Source organism: Marmota monax, unplaced genomic scaffold (assembly GCF_021218885.2).
Source record: "Marmota monax isolate L192 unplaced genomic scaffold, Marmota_monax_Labrador192_F-V1.1 WCK01_AAM20220418_F8-fsc00002, whole genome shotgun sequence".
In the NCBI taxonomy this organism is placed as follows: domain Eukaryota; kingdom Metazoa; phylum Chordata; class Mammalia; order Rodentia; family Sciuridae; genus Marmota; species Marmota monax.
Window position 1 is genome coordinate 39,192,734 of NW_026693571.1, and position 13,598 is coordinate 39,206,331.

A 13,598-nucleotide genomic window follows, 5' to 3' on the forward strand; every position below is an offset into this window, starting at 1 on the left:
ATGAGTTGAACACCACTCTTTTTTCCCATTTGTATTGGGATGAACAGACAGTTCTTATCCTCGTGAGACTTATAATTGTGTAGAAATATCTGAACAAATTCAGTCCACTGTGAACAGCGCAGATGGAATTGTACAGACAGAAAAGGTACCTGGGAAGCATAGTAATGATGGCTTCGCAGAGGTGGGGACATCTCAGTAAGATTTTGAAGGGAACAAGGACATGGAGAGTCAAGAGGTCTGTGTAGTTTGTGTGGGAGAACTGGACCTTTGGGGTGTGGGCGGGGGCACAGGAGGAGATGACATTTAAAACAGAGGACAGAGTTAGACCATCCAAGAGCTCGACTGTATCATGGGGCCACTGGGGGCCATTAAGCGACTTCCGGCAATAAAATACCTACCACAAGGTGCGTTTTTAGCAAGATCACTCTGGTGGAAGATGAGCTTGAAAAGGGTGTTGGAAAGGCAGCAGGTTCATATCACCACTGCAGATTCATTGAGGTCAGGGACAGAGTCCAATTTATCTCTGGATCCCTAATGTTTAGTACATTGTAGACACTCAAGAAATGCTTTAGACAGACCAAGTTGAATTTTCCAGCTCGGCATCCTATCCTCAGAACATGCTGACCTGGACCTCCATCTGTCACAGGCAGCTTGACTAAGATCATAATAAATTCTTGTTTCTTGGCATTCTTTTAACTGGCCCTCTGTTTACTAGCCCCTCTGTGCACCTGCAGCGTGGCAATGATTGATGCTTATAATTCTGACCCTGAAGTACTTCAAGCCTTCTAAATCATCAAAAAAAGATTAAAGTATATTCAATATTGCTCGAATGTTTGTGTGTTTTACTGCATTCTTTTTCTTTGGAAATTGATGGTTTATCAAGTGCTGGGCACTTGCATGTACTTGGGCACAGTGAGAGTCTGTGATCACATACGACTCGCAGCTCCCTCCTGGTGCCAGGCATGGGCAGTTTGTTTTGCGTGCTCAAAAACAAACAGAGTAACCTGGGCTCTCTTCATGCTTGGAAGGAGGACACAGCGTAGCCCCAAAGGGACAAATTGAGAGAGTGGCGGTCAGAAAAGCTCTGGGAGTGAGAAAGCCAGTGTGGTGCAGGCAGGGAGTCCCAGAGTCACAAGCGCTGCAGAGCTCAGAGCCAAGACTTGAGCTTCAGGATCGCCGACCCCAGGCACCAGGCTGGGGTTTGACAGGATTCTCCACAGCTCTGTTTGTTTTGTAATGACAACCACTTGGTGAAATACCAAACATCGGTTAAGTGAAGACATCAATACTGAGAGCACCCTGCTCCCCAGCACACCTCTCCTCGAAAACCTTGATTACTGCAGAACTGACGACATTATTAGGCCCAGAAGGAAGAACTTGGAATAGAAGCTGTGAGAGGGCTCCCTCCATTTGTAACCTGGGTTCCTAAAAAGAGGGGTGTGATGTTGTCATAGTGGGGAGGTTTGTGTGGGTTTCCTTTGGGGGGTTGTATATTGCAGCAAGTGGAGGCTTCTCTTAGTTTGTCTTGCAACTAAGTTTGCTTTTAAATCTGTGTGTCATCAGGGCTGGGGTTGTGACTGAGTAGTAGAGCACTTGGCTAGCATGTGTGAGGCCCTGGGTTCGATCCTCAGCACCACATAAAACTAAATAAATAAAATAAAGGTCTTAAAGATTTTTTAAAAATCTGCATGTGATCAGTCAGCACTCATCATCTCAGCACAGAGAACCAGTCCCCAGACCTCAGGGATTCTGCTTGTCACCTAGGCAAGGGCACATGTGGGCTTCAGAGCTTGCCAACTGGGCAAGTCTTGTAGTCTCTCTAGGTCTTTATTTTCTTTGTCTGGAATATTGGGATAATACTAACTCCTTTACAGATTAGAATAAAATAAAATAATGGATATGAAAATTGCTTCACTGGAAAGCCTTATCTATTTAAGTAATAGATATAATTACTATTGTACAATATATGTCTATTATATGCATTACAGTATTACATATAAGTGCTCAATTTACTAAAGAACACCATAAATACTATAATAAAACATAGAAATATATTTCATTGCAAGCACAACATCTTCACAAATTTTCCCAAAGTAGAATGGGAAGTGAACAATTTATTGAGTCTCCATGACTAGCTAGTATACTATCTACTCCTCAAGGTAGATATCAAATCCCTGATTCAGAGATGAGGAAACTGAGGTTCCTAATAACGTGGATATCCAGAGCAGAAGTGGGCTGAGTCCTGATTGCTGATGGGCTCTTTCTCCTCTACCATGTTCTCTAGTCGTTTACCTACTTCCAGACCCCAAAGTTCCTAAAGCTGTTCATGTCCTTTGGGGCTGGGATGTTTGCTACCTGTTTCTGGGTCCTTCACTCCTGAAAGAGGTTCAGGGTGGGTTCACAGGGAACTTCCATGGGCCCCTGCAAAGCCGAGCAGCATGAGGGAGTCAACCATGTGGTACACTGCCAGTCAGAGCCCCAGTCAGGGAGCTGGCCAGGCCTGCGTTGAAAGTTGGGAGGCCACGGGTGCCCCTTTCCCAGCCCTGGAGGAAATGTAGTTCTCAGAAGTTCATTCTTTCTCTGTCGGTAAATAAACACCTGTCAGTCTCCTGGGTCCCACCTGGGCCTTTCCAGTTCAGATCTCACCCAGGTGGTTTGCTGAGCCGCCTCTGGACCCTCTGTGGGGGTCTGACAGGCTCCGTGTCCTGTTTACAGAAGTGGGTGGGTTAGTCACAAAGTAATCCATTCTACTAAGCCTCTCTAGGACTCTTCTGTTAACTTTAACAGCAGAAATTGGGGCAAAGGGTCCCCAGTGGGCCCACACTGTGTGCATTTTATTTTTTGTACCATTTTCCTGGTTTGCAGACAGACAGCTTGTGAATCGGAGCTGCCCACGTAGAGAACCGGAGCTAATGCCCATGGAAGGGCCCAGTTGAATATTCAGGGAGGATGTCAGTGTGAAGGAGAAGCGCTGGTTCAGCTGGCTCTGGTTCTGAAAGGAGCTCCTGTGTGGCTTTTCCGTAGGTTCTCAACAGGAGGTGTGTCGAAGCTGCAGTGATGACAGGCCTGGCTCTGAACTGCCACATAAACAAGAAGTCCTCCTTTGACAGGAAGCACTACTTCTATGCAGACCTCCCAGTAAGTATGCTTTGTGATCCACCCCCTGGAAGTTCTCAGAGCCGGGCCAGCCCTGCCTTGCGGGGTTTGAAGCCAGGGAGAGAAGGCTACCCGCTCATGTTTTCAATCAGCGCTCTGTCCATCCCAGCGGGGAGCTCTGGCTGGCCCTGATGAAGGCAGGTGCCCCCTGATGTTTACTAGATTGGATGCAATTGTCCTGATTGCTGACTCCTTGCTTAGCCTCATGCTTCTGGTGGCTCATTCATAATTGAATGGGGACTAGGAGAAGCCAGTGTTGTCAGGCGCAGCCCCACCGTGGTGTTTGGTGCTAATTGCCTGCAGGACAGAGGCTGACCCTGTGGCAGATGCACTGGTCTGGTCGGTGCCCACCACAGACCACAGATATTGCCAGAGCCGCTCTCTCTTAAGTTGAAGCTCTCAGTAAGATGGCTATTGGGGACATTTCTGTCATCTCACACGGAGCAAGTAAGTGAACAGTAGTAAGCAGAACCACGAGCCAGAAAGCTGCAGGAACAACAGAAATTGGCTGAGCAATAAACTTGGTATTTACCTGCCTTTTCCTTAAAATTAGATTTTTATTTAAGTGCGTCCAGTGTGAGTGAAAGCCGCTTTTTCCAAATTCAGAGTTGGAACAAAACTGAAACATGGAGTGGGTTTCCCAAAATAATGTGTCATTTGATCTGAGCCTCCAATAGTAAGTCTAGCTCTCCCCTAGACCATGCAAAACACTAGAGATAAGGTTGCTTAACCTCTTCAGGTCATTCTCCTTGACCTGAAGGTTGGGGTGATTTGTTGTGTAGTGGGCAGAGACAGGAGGAGAAGTAAATAAAAAACAAAATAGGACCAGAACACTGCAATGTAGTCACCCGCCTCCCCTGGGCTGCCAACCTTCCAGCCTTCTAGCAAGCTCTGCTCTGGTTTGAATTTCTTCTTTGTGATTGCTGGGAATTGAACCCAGGGTTGTGGAGTAGTAGGCAAGTACCCTACTACTCAGCTACATCTCTAGTCCCCATTTCTTCATCTTTCAAGAATGACGGCCACTTTGGTTAAGGTGGGAGCCTGAGCAATATATGATGAAAACGAGAGGTTTTGGTTATCTATGGCCTTCTGTTCTTTCTGGCCCAGGTGGGTCATATAATCACAACTGCTGTTGCCAAATATTCTGTGGGACATATTTATACTAAAAAAGTATTCATTGTTTACCTGAAATTCAAATTGAACAGGGGCATCCTATATTTTCTCCAGCTTACCTTCCCCAGAGTTTAGTTTTATAAATTGAGACTTCCTATCTTAGCATAGAAAATGAATTAGCCTCCTGCAGGGTTCTCAATGTGTGGTTCCTGAGCACCAGCATCAGTATCTCTTGGGACCTCGTTAGAAATATAAATTCTCAGGCCCCACCCTAACCCACTGAATCAGGAACCTTTGCGATATCACCAAGCACACTGCTTTGACAAGCCCCTGATATTTCCGATTCATTTAAAGTTTACAAACTGCTGGCTGGTCTAGTGAAGAGGAGGTCAGACTCTGGAGCCAAACCACCAAGTTCACATGTTGACCTTGAGACTTCCTAGATCTGCATGTGGCTTTAGGCAAGGCCCTTAACCCTTCTGTGCCTTGTGCTACTTAGGGATGTCGTGGGATTAAACGAGTGGAACCTACTGAGAACTAAGCGAGGGCTACAGATGATGTAGCTACGATTCTTTGCTCTGCCTCAGTTCTCTGCGTTGACCTGTGGTCTCTTCAGTGTGTGTTGATGCACGTGTGCATTTGAGAATAATTCTTCCTTTCCACTCAGAAGGAGGTGCCAGAGTCCTTGCACCATCCATCAGTATTTGGGTACTGTGTGCTTTCCATTTGCTGAGCGTGAGCGTCACAGCTCTTTCTGGCTCGAGAGAGGGAAGCTGGGTCAGGGAGGGCAGCTGGCATGATTGGTTAGCTGAAAGAGCAGAACCAAAGCAAGCTCAAACACACTGACCACCGCTGTCATCCCCTTGAGAGTAGAGAGCGAGAATGCACAGCCAGCATTCACTAATAGGGACGGCCTGACAGCGCCTGGTAATGAGATGCAGGGTTTAGGCTAATGAGCTAAATGAAAACAATAAATTCTTTTTAGGGGCCCCAACAATGAAATTATTGTTATTCCCCCAAATGGCTTTCCGTAAGGAAGATGGGTCTGGTGGTGTTAATTGCACTGTTATGGTGTTCTTGTGAGGGGTTTGGGGAGGGGAGGATAGGGAGTGATGGGAAAAGCCAGGCTAAATTATGGCAGCAGTGCATAAATGATTTTTTTTTTCTTCTTTTTGTTGTTTTTCACTTTGGTTTCACATAAGCCTTTAGCTGTGTGACAGTAAAAGGAGTAGTCACCTGGATCCCAGCTCTCGGTTCTGGCCTAGTGAGTGTAACGCATGTGTCTTTGAGTGCAGGCGGGCTACCAAATTACCCAGCAGAGGCTCCCGATCGCTGCGAATGGCAGCCTGGCCTACAGCGTCTGTGTAGGGAAGAAGCGGGGTCAGTTGGTCTCCAAGAGGGTGCGGATCAAGCAGATCCAGCTGGAGCAGGACAGCGGCAAGAGCCTTCACGATGACCTGAGGGCCCAGACGCTCATTGATCTGAACAGGGCAGGTAGGCGCAGTGCTTCAGTCTTTCCTTCCAGCCTCTTGGCTCCTTGGGTGTTAGACACCTTTCTTCCCTTCTGGAGTTTTCCAAAACCAATTGAGAAAGTCAGCAGACTTCCCTACCCAGTCACGGACCCTGCAGCTGGATGTATGTTAAAAGAAATAAGCCAAAGTTAGGAGTCAGTATATGTGGGGGAAGGAGGAACAATTTCAAGGCCAGAACCACCTCGAGAGCCCTTTGGTAATGTAGGCTTTCCCGGAGACTTCTGCCTGGTTTGTCTGCTGATGGACTGGCCAACCACAGGCAGGCTGACTCTGCCTCTCTCTGGTAGGAGTCGGCCTTCTGGAAGTGGTCCTGGAGCCCGACCTGTCCTGTGGAGAAGAGGCCGCAGCAGTCGTCAGGGAGCTGCAGCTGATACTTCAAACCCTGGGGACCAGCCAGGCAAACATGGCAGGTAGGAGCCACAGGGGCACTGTCCCTCTGTCTGTGCCATCTTGCTTTCTGCTTCCTGGGCCTCTTCTGAGTTTTGTTCTTTGCCATCAGTTATGATATAGTTTACATCCCATTTTCAGCCTTTGCCCACCGGCTCCCCACCAGCTTGGATTCTTTTCTGAGCCTCAAATAAAAATAAACACATACGTAACAGCAGCGCGGTAATGCAAGCCAGTGAACATGAGCACAGGAGAAGGTGTCTTCTCCCAGCTTCTTACATCAAAACCATGAGGACTCATGAAATAATGTGTTTAAACAGTTTCATCTTTCCCAGAAAGAAGATACCGTGCCACAAGAATAATTCCTGAGTTCTGTATAGATATAGAGAGTTGCTACTTTTAGACAGGGGGATCTGTTTCTTTTCCTTTTTTTGTAGAAGTTTCACCCCTGAAACATCAACTACCCTGATTTGATTATTACACTGTATACATGTGTCAAATTAACACACTACTCCATAAATTTGTACAATTAAAATAATTATGAAAAAAAAAAACAGTTTCCATCCATGTGCAACCAAAGCCAAATAATATTGGCTGTTGGCCCAGATTATGACTACATAAAGCTTTACCCTGACTTAATTTCAGTAGAAGTAAAGTAGGAAACTCAAGCAACAAAATAAACACCTATACCCTTGGGAAGGAAAGAAACTGTCCCTTTTAAATGTTTGAAAATTGGATATAAATCACAAGTTTGGGGCAAGCTCAGTGTCTTGGTGGCTCAACTCCCTTAGCCCTTGCTCCTTTGCCCTCCCTTAAATTACTGAAAGCTAATCTCTCCCATGGTTTCTTCCCAATTTTCTGTTCCCAGCCTCCAAGCACTCCCTGACTGAATACAGGATCTGAATGCACAGTCGTGGTCTTCTATGGCACACACCACCAGTGATAACATTCCTCTCTCTGTTGGTCCATAGTACTGTTAACACCCTTATCATGTTTCATGATGTATTTGCATGTTATAGAAGGCCTTTGGAATTTGTAATGCCACATTTGTCACATACAAGCAATAGAGGGTACCATCAAAGCTTTGGTACAAGTCAAGTCTGGAGACAGCACTTGCTTATTTGCTATCATCTTAAGCCAAAGACTAGAAACACAGAGCCCCATAAATTTGAATTACATAAAGGTTAGCTGTCTACACATTTCCTTTATAGAAATGAGACTGAGAGTTAAAAGAAGTCTCCATTTTCCATTTATCACTCATGCTACTTTTTACCCACAAAACATATATGAAATATGGGCAGGTTGGATGGTTATCCATTAATGCGCTAAGCATTGATTCTCTATTGCTTTAAGAAAGTTTTTATTATTCCATTCTTCTTCAAAATCACTGTGATTCTTGTGAACCCTGTGGAATAATAAACAGGCCACCTGTTAGCTGAGAAATAGTCCCATCTGGGTCCTTGCCAAGAGATAAACCATAACAGCAAGAACTCGTGAGTCAGTGACAGCTGAGCATGTTCATTAAATCTCATTTGTTGTGACACTTTTTGTTTCTTTTAAACACAAATCCAGCAGCTTTGCTTCCGGCACAGCAGCCGAGTGGCTTTGGTTGTTCTGAAGGCTATGGGGAGTCGGGGACTGCCTGCAGTCTGCTGGAGTCCGGCTTCCTGGTAGATTGTGTCAGCCCTGACTCCTCGGCTCATCCTTCTGTCCCACTACCCTAGGACCCCTGTGTCAGCACTGGAGACTGCATCCTGGGTACCTAGGGCCACCCTAAAGAAGAGGTGGCAGTGAAGACCAGCGGACACGGTGCTTCTGGAATGAGGCCTCCGCTGCTCTGGGTTGTGATTGAGTTCCTGATAGTTTTATTAAAGAACATGAACCAGTTCAAGCCATTTCCAAGTCATTTCCTTCTCAGACAGCACGTGTGTAGAAGTAGACCTACTAAGTGTTTCAACAATAGTAGTATCTACCAGTTGGAATATTTAAAATATGCTCACCAGTTCACTAAGAATTTTTAAAAATTGTCATACCATCTCTTTACAACATTCCTGAGACATTCCTTACCTGTGGTACAGGTCAGCTACAGGGTTAGGTGGGGTTATTTGCCCAGAGTTCACAAGAAGCACCTGAGCTGGGATTTGAGCGCAGGTGACGACTCCAGAAGATCTTTATTTAAGCACCACGGCAGTGTCGAGACTGCCACAGATACCCACTGGGGGAGTAGCCAGAGGAGCAGATCACGAGTGCTAAGGGCTCTAAGGTCCCGGACCTGGGCTGCAGTCCTGTCCCACAGCTTCTCATAGTAGAAACCTGAGCAAATTTTCTGATTTCTCTGTGCCTCACTTTCCACTTTTATAAAAGGTATCCCCAAGGAACGGTGTGTGGAAAGTGAATGGAAGAAACCAGGAAGGACAGGAAGCTGACAGAGGCCTTGAGTGGAATTGGAGCAGCTGCATGAGAGAAGTGACTTTACGGGGGAAATCTGGAGTTCCATTTTGGAAATGCTAAGTCTCATATGCCCCGGGGCTGTCTCAGTGGGTTTGTCATGGAAGCCAGGTTATGGAGAGCTAATGTAGTAGTGTATATGAAATAGCACAGGGCCTGGGGAACAGACAGTGCTGGGTAAGTGCCTATGCTCTATTAACAAAAATAAATAGGATTGCTGTTAGGGAATCACCACATTTTTTGGTTGAGGTATGCTTTGTGAACTATGTTCAGTAGAATTTGGTCCCTTTCACATGGGGATGTACCTCAGTGGTAGAGCATTTGTCTACCATGGGTGAGGCCCTGGGTTCTATCACTAGCACTGGGGGGAAATTACAGCATTTTATATGTGTGCGTGCATACTTTTTTTCTTAAATCTTGTTATTAAAGTATTGGGGAGTATTCAGCAACCAGAATGAGATAGCTTGACAGACCTTCCTACCAAAGCCTGGAGTCCCTGCTGTTTGCAGAAACAGTTTTCTGTCGTGATGTTGTATTTCTGTTGTGTGAATGTGTTTTAGAAAAAAATATGTAACTGCACTCTATCACTGTGCTCAGTGGTATAGTATTTTAGTTTTGCTGTTACAAATCTCTCTGCCTTTGGAAGACAGAAATTGAGCTTGGTAACATTCTCATGATGAGTGAATGAAGGCCCTCCCTCTGTGGGACAGAATGCATTGAAGTAAACCTGCCTGGTAAGGCTCTCATGCACTTGAGGCAATTTAACTTAATTTGTTTAAAAGGTATTTTGTCTTCTCTGGATAGAGTGTCTTTTGTTAATGTTTGATACTGTATTTGAATCTAGGCTCTCGAACTCTCTTTCAACACCGCAGGATACTAAATGATTCCTCTCAGACATTTATGTAGTGTGGTCTTCTCTGGAAGAAACTAAAATTCATGCTTTTATTCCTCTTCCAAATTAGAATTCTAAATTGTGAAAGATGGTTTCCTTTTTAAAAGCAAGTGAGTAATTCAGGGTTCCCTGAGTTCAAAAAAAAAAAAAAAATTGTCTCCCAGGTATGGAGATTTGGTTGAGCGGAGCTGGTTATAGATGGAAGTTTGCCTTTGAGCTGAATGGGCCTTTCAGAGGAGTCCAACTGTTGATGAGTCCTGCTCAGTCAGAATCTTAGAACCTGTCAGGAGCCTATGGTGAGATGGAGGCCAGCCTGCTTACTCATTGCTCAGGAAGATAACAGCGTGTTGGCATTCATTGTTGAACACCGAACAAGCACCATGTGCCAGCCCCATCTCTGGGTTCTGAGAAAGACCTTGTTCCTGCCACAGAGAGCTTATATTCATGGGGACACCAGGACATTAACAGATAAAACACAGTAATTACAGTGATAAGTGCTTCAAGGAAATAAATGAGGTGGTGTGGTTCAGAATAACATTGGAAAGTGACAGTGTTGCTTTTTAGGTTCCCTCAGAGAAGGTGGCATTGAGTTAAGGCCTGAAGAATGACTCGAGGCACAGCCACATAGAGCTGGGAGATGAGCATTTTGGGGAAACAGCTGTGGCCAAGGGCCTGAGGTGTAAAAGAGCTCAGAATACGCCCTGGGGTGCCCAAGGTGACAGAGGGCACTGTAGGAAAAGCAGAAGGAGCAATGGCATTAGAGATGGCTATAAAGTTGGCAAGGGACCGATTACAGGTAATGGCGAGAAGTTTCGATTTCTGTCCAAGTGCAAGGGAAATCACTGAAAGGTTTCCAAGCAAGGAAGTGACATCGTAGTAAGATTAATGTTTTAGAAAACTACTCTGGCTGCTCTGTGGGAAGTGGATTCCAGAAGGAGAGAGTGACACCCAGACCAGTTCACAGGTGCTGGTGGTAGTTCAGATGGAAGATGAGGCAGTTTGACGGTGCTGGTGGCAGTGATGGTAGAGAGGGGTGGGTTCAAGGTGGTTTCTGGAGTGACTTTTCCGTTACAGGCCCGTGTAGAAGATCTGCTAACCGAAGAAAGCAAGGGTACCTCGAGGGAGTTTAAGGATGTAGGTGGTGGTATTGTCTGAAGTCGAAAGCTGAGAACAAAAGTGTCCTCGTGAAGGGACAAATAGGGGTTGGCAGTTGAAATGCCCGCGAGACTAGTGTAGCAGTCTGAGGAAAGGACTGGGCTGAAGAGAGAAATTTAGGTGACATTTGACTCCATGTACCCCTGCGGAGAAGTGTAGTTAAGAAGAGTTTAGAAAAGAAGGCACCAGAAAATGAAATCAAAATAGAATGTCCAGGGAGGCAGGAGGAAAACCAAGAGGGTCAGGCCATAGGAGCTGAGGTCGGAAGATATTTCTAGAAGGAAGGATTAGTTGCTCTGTCGTGTGCTGCTGAGTGTCCAGAAAGGTGAAGACAAACACGCCTTGCGTTCCCTGGATTTGGCAGCCAGAGAGTTGGTGGTGCCTCCAACAAGGGCATTTTCACAGAGGTGGGGACAAAAGTGGGTTGGGAGTAGGTGGGAGGTGGGATAATGGAGACGACACTCGTGACAAAACTTGTTGAAGAGGATTTGCTGAAAAGGAAACAGAAACAGGCTGGATGGCTGGTGGGGTGAGAGGGGGGCTCGGGAGAACCTGGTTTGGGCTTTTGTTTGTTTTCTTAGTGAGAAAAGCTATTACCCACGTACACAGCGGAAGGAGCGCTGAGGAAGAGGTCGGTGACTGACTGGGAGAGGGATAAGTGAGAGAGCCATCTCCTTGAGAGAGCACCAGGGGCCTTAAAATTTGGCCTGGTCCTCAGGGAGCTTCCATTTTGGTCTTAAAGAGAAGGTTACTTCGAAATGGGCTCAGCTTCGTGGTATAGATTGTGTGTATTCTGAGGTTGGAGGCCCTGCCAGTAGAGGCTCACTTACCAATGGGGTCAGAGGATATTTCGAGAAGGAAGGCTGAGTTGTTCTCTCACATGCTGCTGAGGTGTCCAGTAAGGTGGAGTAGAGGGGGGTAACACTACAGTGGCAACAGTTCAGAAGGATGAACCGAGGTGGGGGAGGGGGACAGGAGCAGTGGTACTGAGTGTGTGCCGCTGATGTAGACAGGAGGTAGTGCACAAAGGCTCCCCTGGCTGCAAGGGAGCTTTCCCATGGAACAAAAGATGGGCAGATGTGGGTTATGTCCACCTGCAGATCAAGTGAGGGCTCCTGAGTACCGAGAGGAGACGAGATGATCCAATGGGAACTGCCATTGTGCTTGAAGTTAGTGACCGAGCGATGAAAAAGCCACAGTGTCGCAGGATGAAGTTGTGGTCACACTTGGGCCACTGGACGGGGGCACTGCTGTGTGAAAGAGTCAGGACGTGATCCCATAACTTCCGCTGAGGTTCCAAGACCTCGGGCAAGGTGGCAGCAGTGGAAATGGAGAGGAAGTGACAAATCCAGAGACTGTTTGGAGGCAGGACCTGGTAGGATCTGATTGGCAGTTTGGATGTAAGGGGCAAAGAAGATGGAAGAGGAAGGGGACTTCAAGGTCCTATCCTAGCAGGATTTGAGACTCAGAAGAGCACAACTTGTTCAAAAGGGGATTTAAAATAAGGAAGGGGCTGTGGGATTTTTATAAAAACATTGAGAGGGCAGTGCTAGAGAGATGGTTAGAGTAGTTCCTGAGCAGAAAGGCATCTTTTCAGGCACTTGGAGCCAGAAAGTGGGTGAGCTCTTCCCGTTCTGTGAGAGTGGGAGAGAAGGGGCAGCAGCGGGCAGCTGGGACTCTCACCCTTGGTGCAGGATTAAGCCATTCCAAAGGTCACCTTTTCTTGGCATGGAATTTATTTTCAGTTTTTTTATTATTTTACTACACTTTTCATGTGGAACCTTGGGAAGTGAATTTATTCAGGCCATTGAAGCACTCAAATTTGCAGATTACATTTTAAGTTAAAAACCTGTCTAGGAACTGGGCATATCATGGCACACACCTGCAATCCCAGCTCTTCAGGAGGTGGAGGCAGGAGGATCGTGAGTTCAAGGCCCACCTGGGCAACACAGAAAATCCCATCTTAAAAATCCACCTAGGAAACGAAAATCCAGCATTTTGTCTTCTTCCTGTTCTGAGTGTTGTAAGTGAAATTGGAGAACAGAGTATTTGAGCTTTACTTTGTAAGGTACTCGACGTAATTATTTCATATCTTCATCTGTTTGTCTTAGACTTTTGTCCCCTTTTCTTCCTCAGAAGCCTTTAGTCTTCTCCACAACCACCTGCTTCTTTAGGGGAGGGCCTTTAAGGGGCAGAGTAGGTCCTCCCAGGGTGGGGTCAGCCCCTTGGTCCCACCACAGACACCCCCCATGACTTCATAACAGCTCTGCTTTCCCCTTCAGCAAATCCTTAAAGAATCAGGAAGGCTTTGGAGCCATGTTTGTGGGAAGAAGAGATTATTACAGTACCTGGAGGGAGGAGGAGGGAGAAAGCCCAGGTTTCAGCTCTTGCCCTTGAGCTGTAAATTCTCAAGGACTGTCTTATAAATCTCCTGGAATCGCTGTGAGAAATCCACACTGCATTGGAGTGCAGTGTAGTGTTTTCAGATAATGATTTTAGAGGCTTTTTTCCCAACCCCAGTTCTGACACTTGAAAAAAAAAAAAAACTTCATAATAAAACTGCAGAGTAAATCTCCATTTTAATAGTGTTCTTATTTAGCACAGAAAATGTTAGAGACTCCCAGCTGGTGTATTCAGAACTTCTCTTCTGAGTGTGCGTTAGTACACATCTATATACACAGGCACTTGAACCCCTGAGGGGTCCGCTCCTCAGATGCCTCAGTACTGATTCTGCCGCTGTTAAGTGAACAGAAGAACCAGCCATTTTCTTCAGGACCAGCTGTGTCCTCTGCAACGTGAGGTTGTTGTGACTAGGCAGCACGTGGATATAGACGTAGTTTACCTCAACATCCACCAGCCTTCAGAAGACAGCGCTGCCTCACAGAATTTCTCCAGAGTTGTCTTTTCTCTCTCCT

At 46.2% G+C, this 13,598-nt stretch overlaps 1 protein-coding gene across 2 annotated transcripts in view; it reads left to right on the forward strand.

Moving 5' to 3' along the window:
• The window catches only part of Gatb (glutamyl-tRNA amidotransferase subunit B), a 78,423-nt gene that overhangs the window by 26,767 nt on the left and 38,058 nt on the right, over positions 1-13,598 (forward strand). For both annotated transcript variants that reach the window (XM_046459226.2, XM_058583917.1), the window contains exons 3-5: positions 3,025-3,138; positions 5,565-5,763; positions 6,089-6,211. In XM_046459226.2, coding sequence (XP_046315182.1) covers positions 3,025-3,138; positions 5,565-5,763; positions 6,089-6,211 — 436 coding nt within the window. The remainder of the gene's footprint in view (positions 1-3,024; positions 3,139-5,564; positions 5,764-6,088; positions 6,212-13,598) is intronic.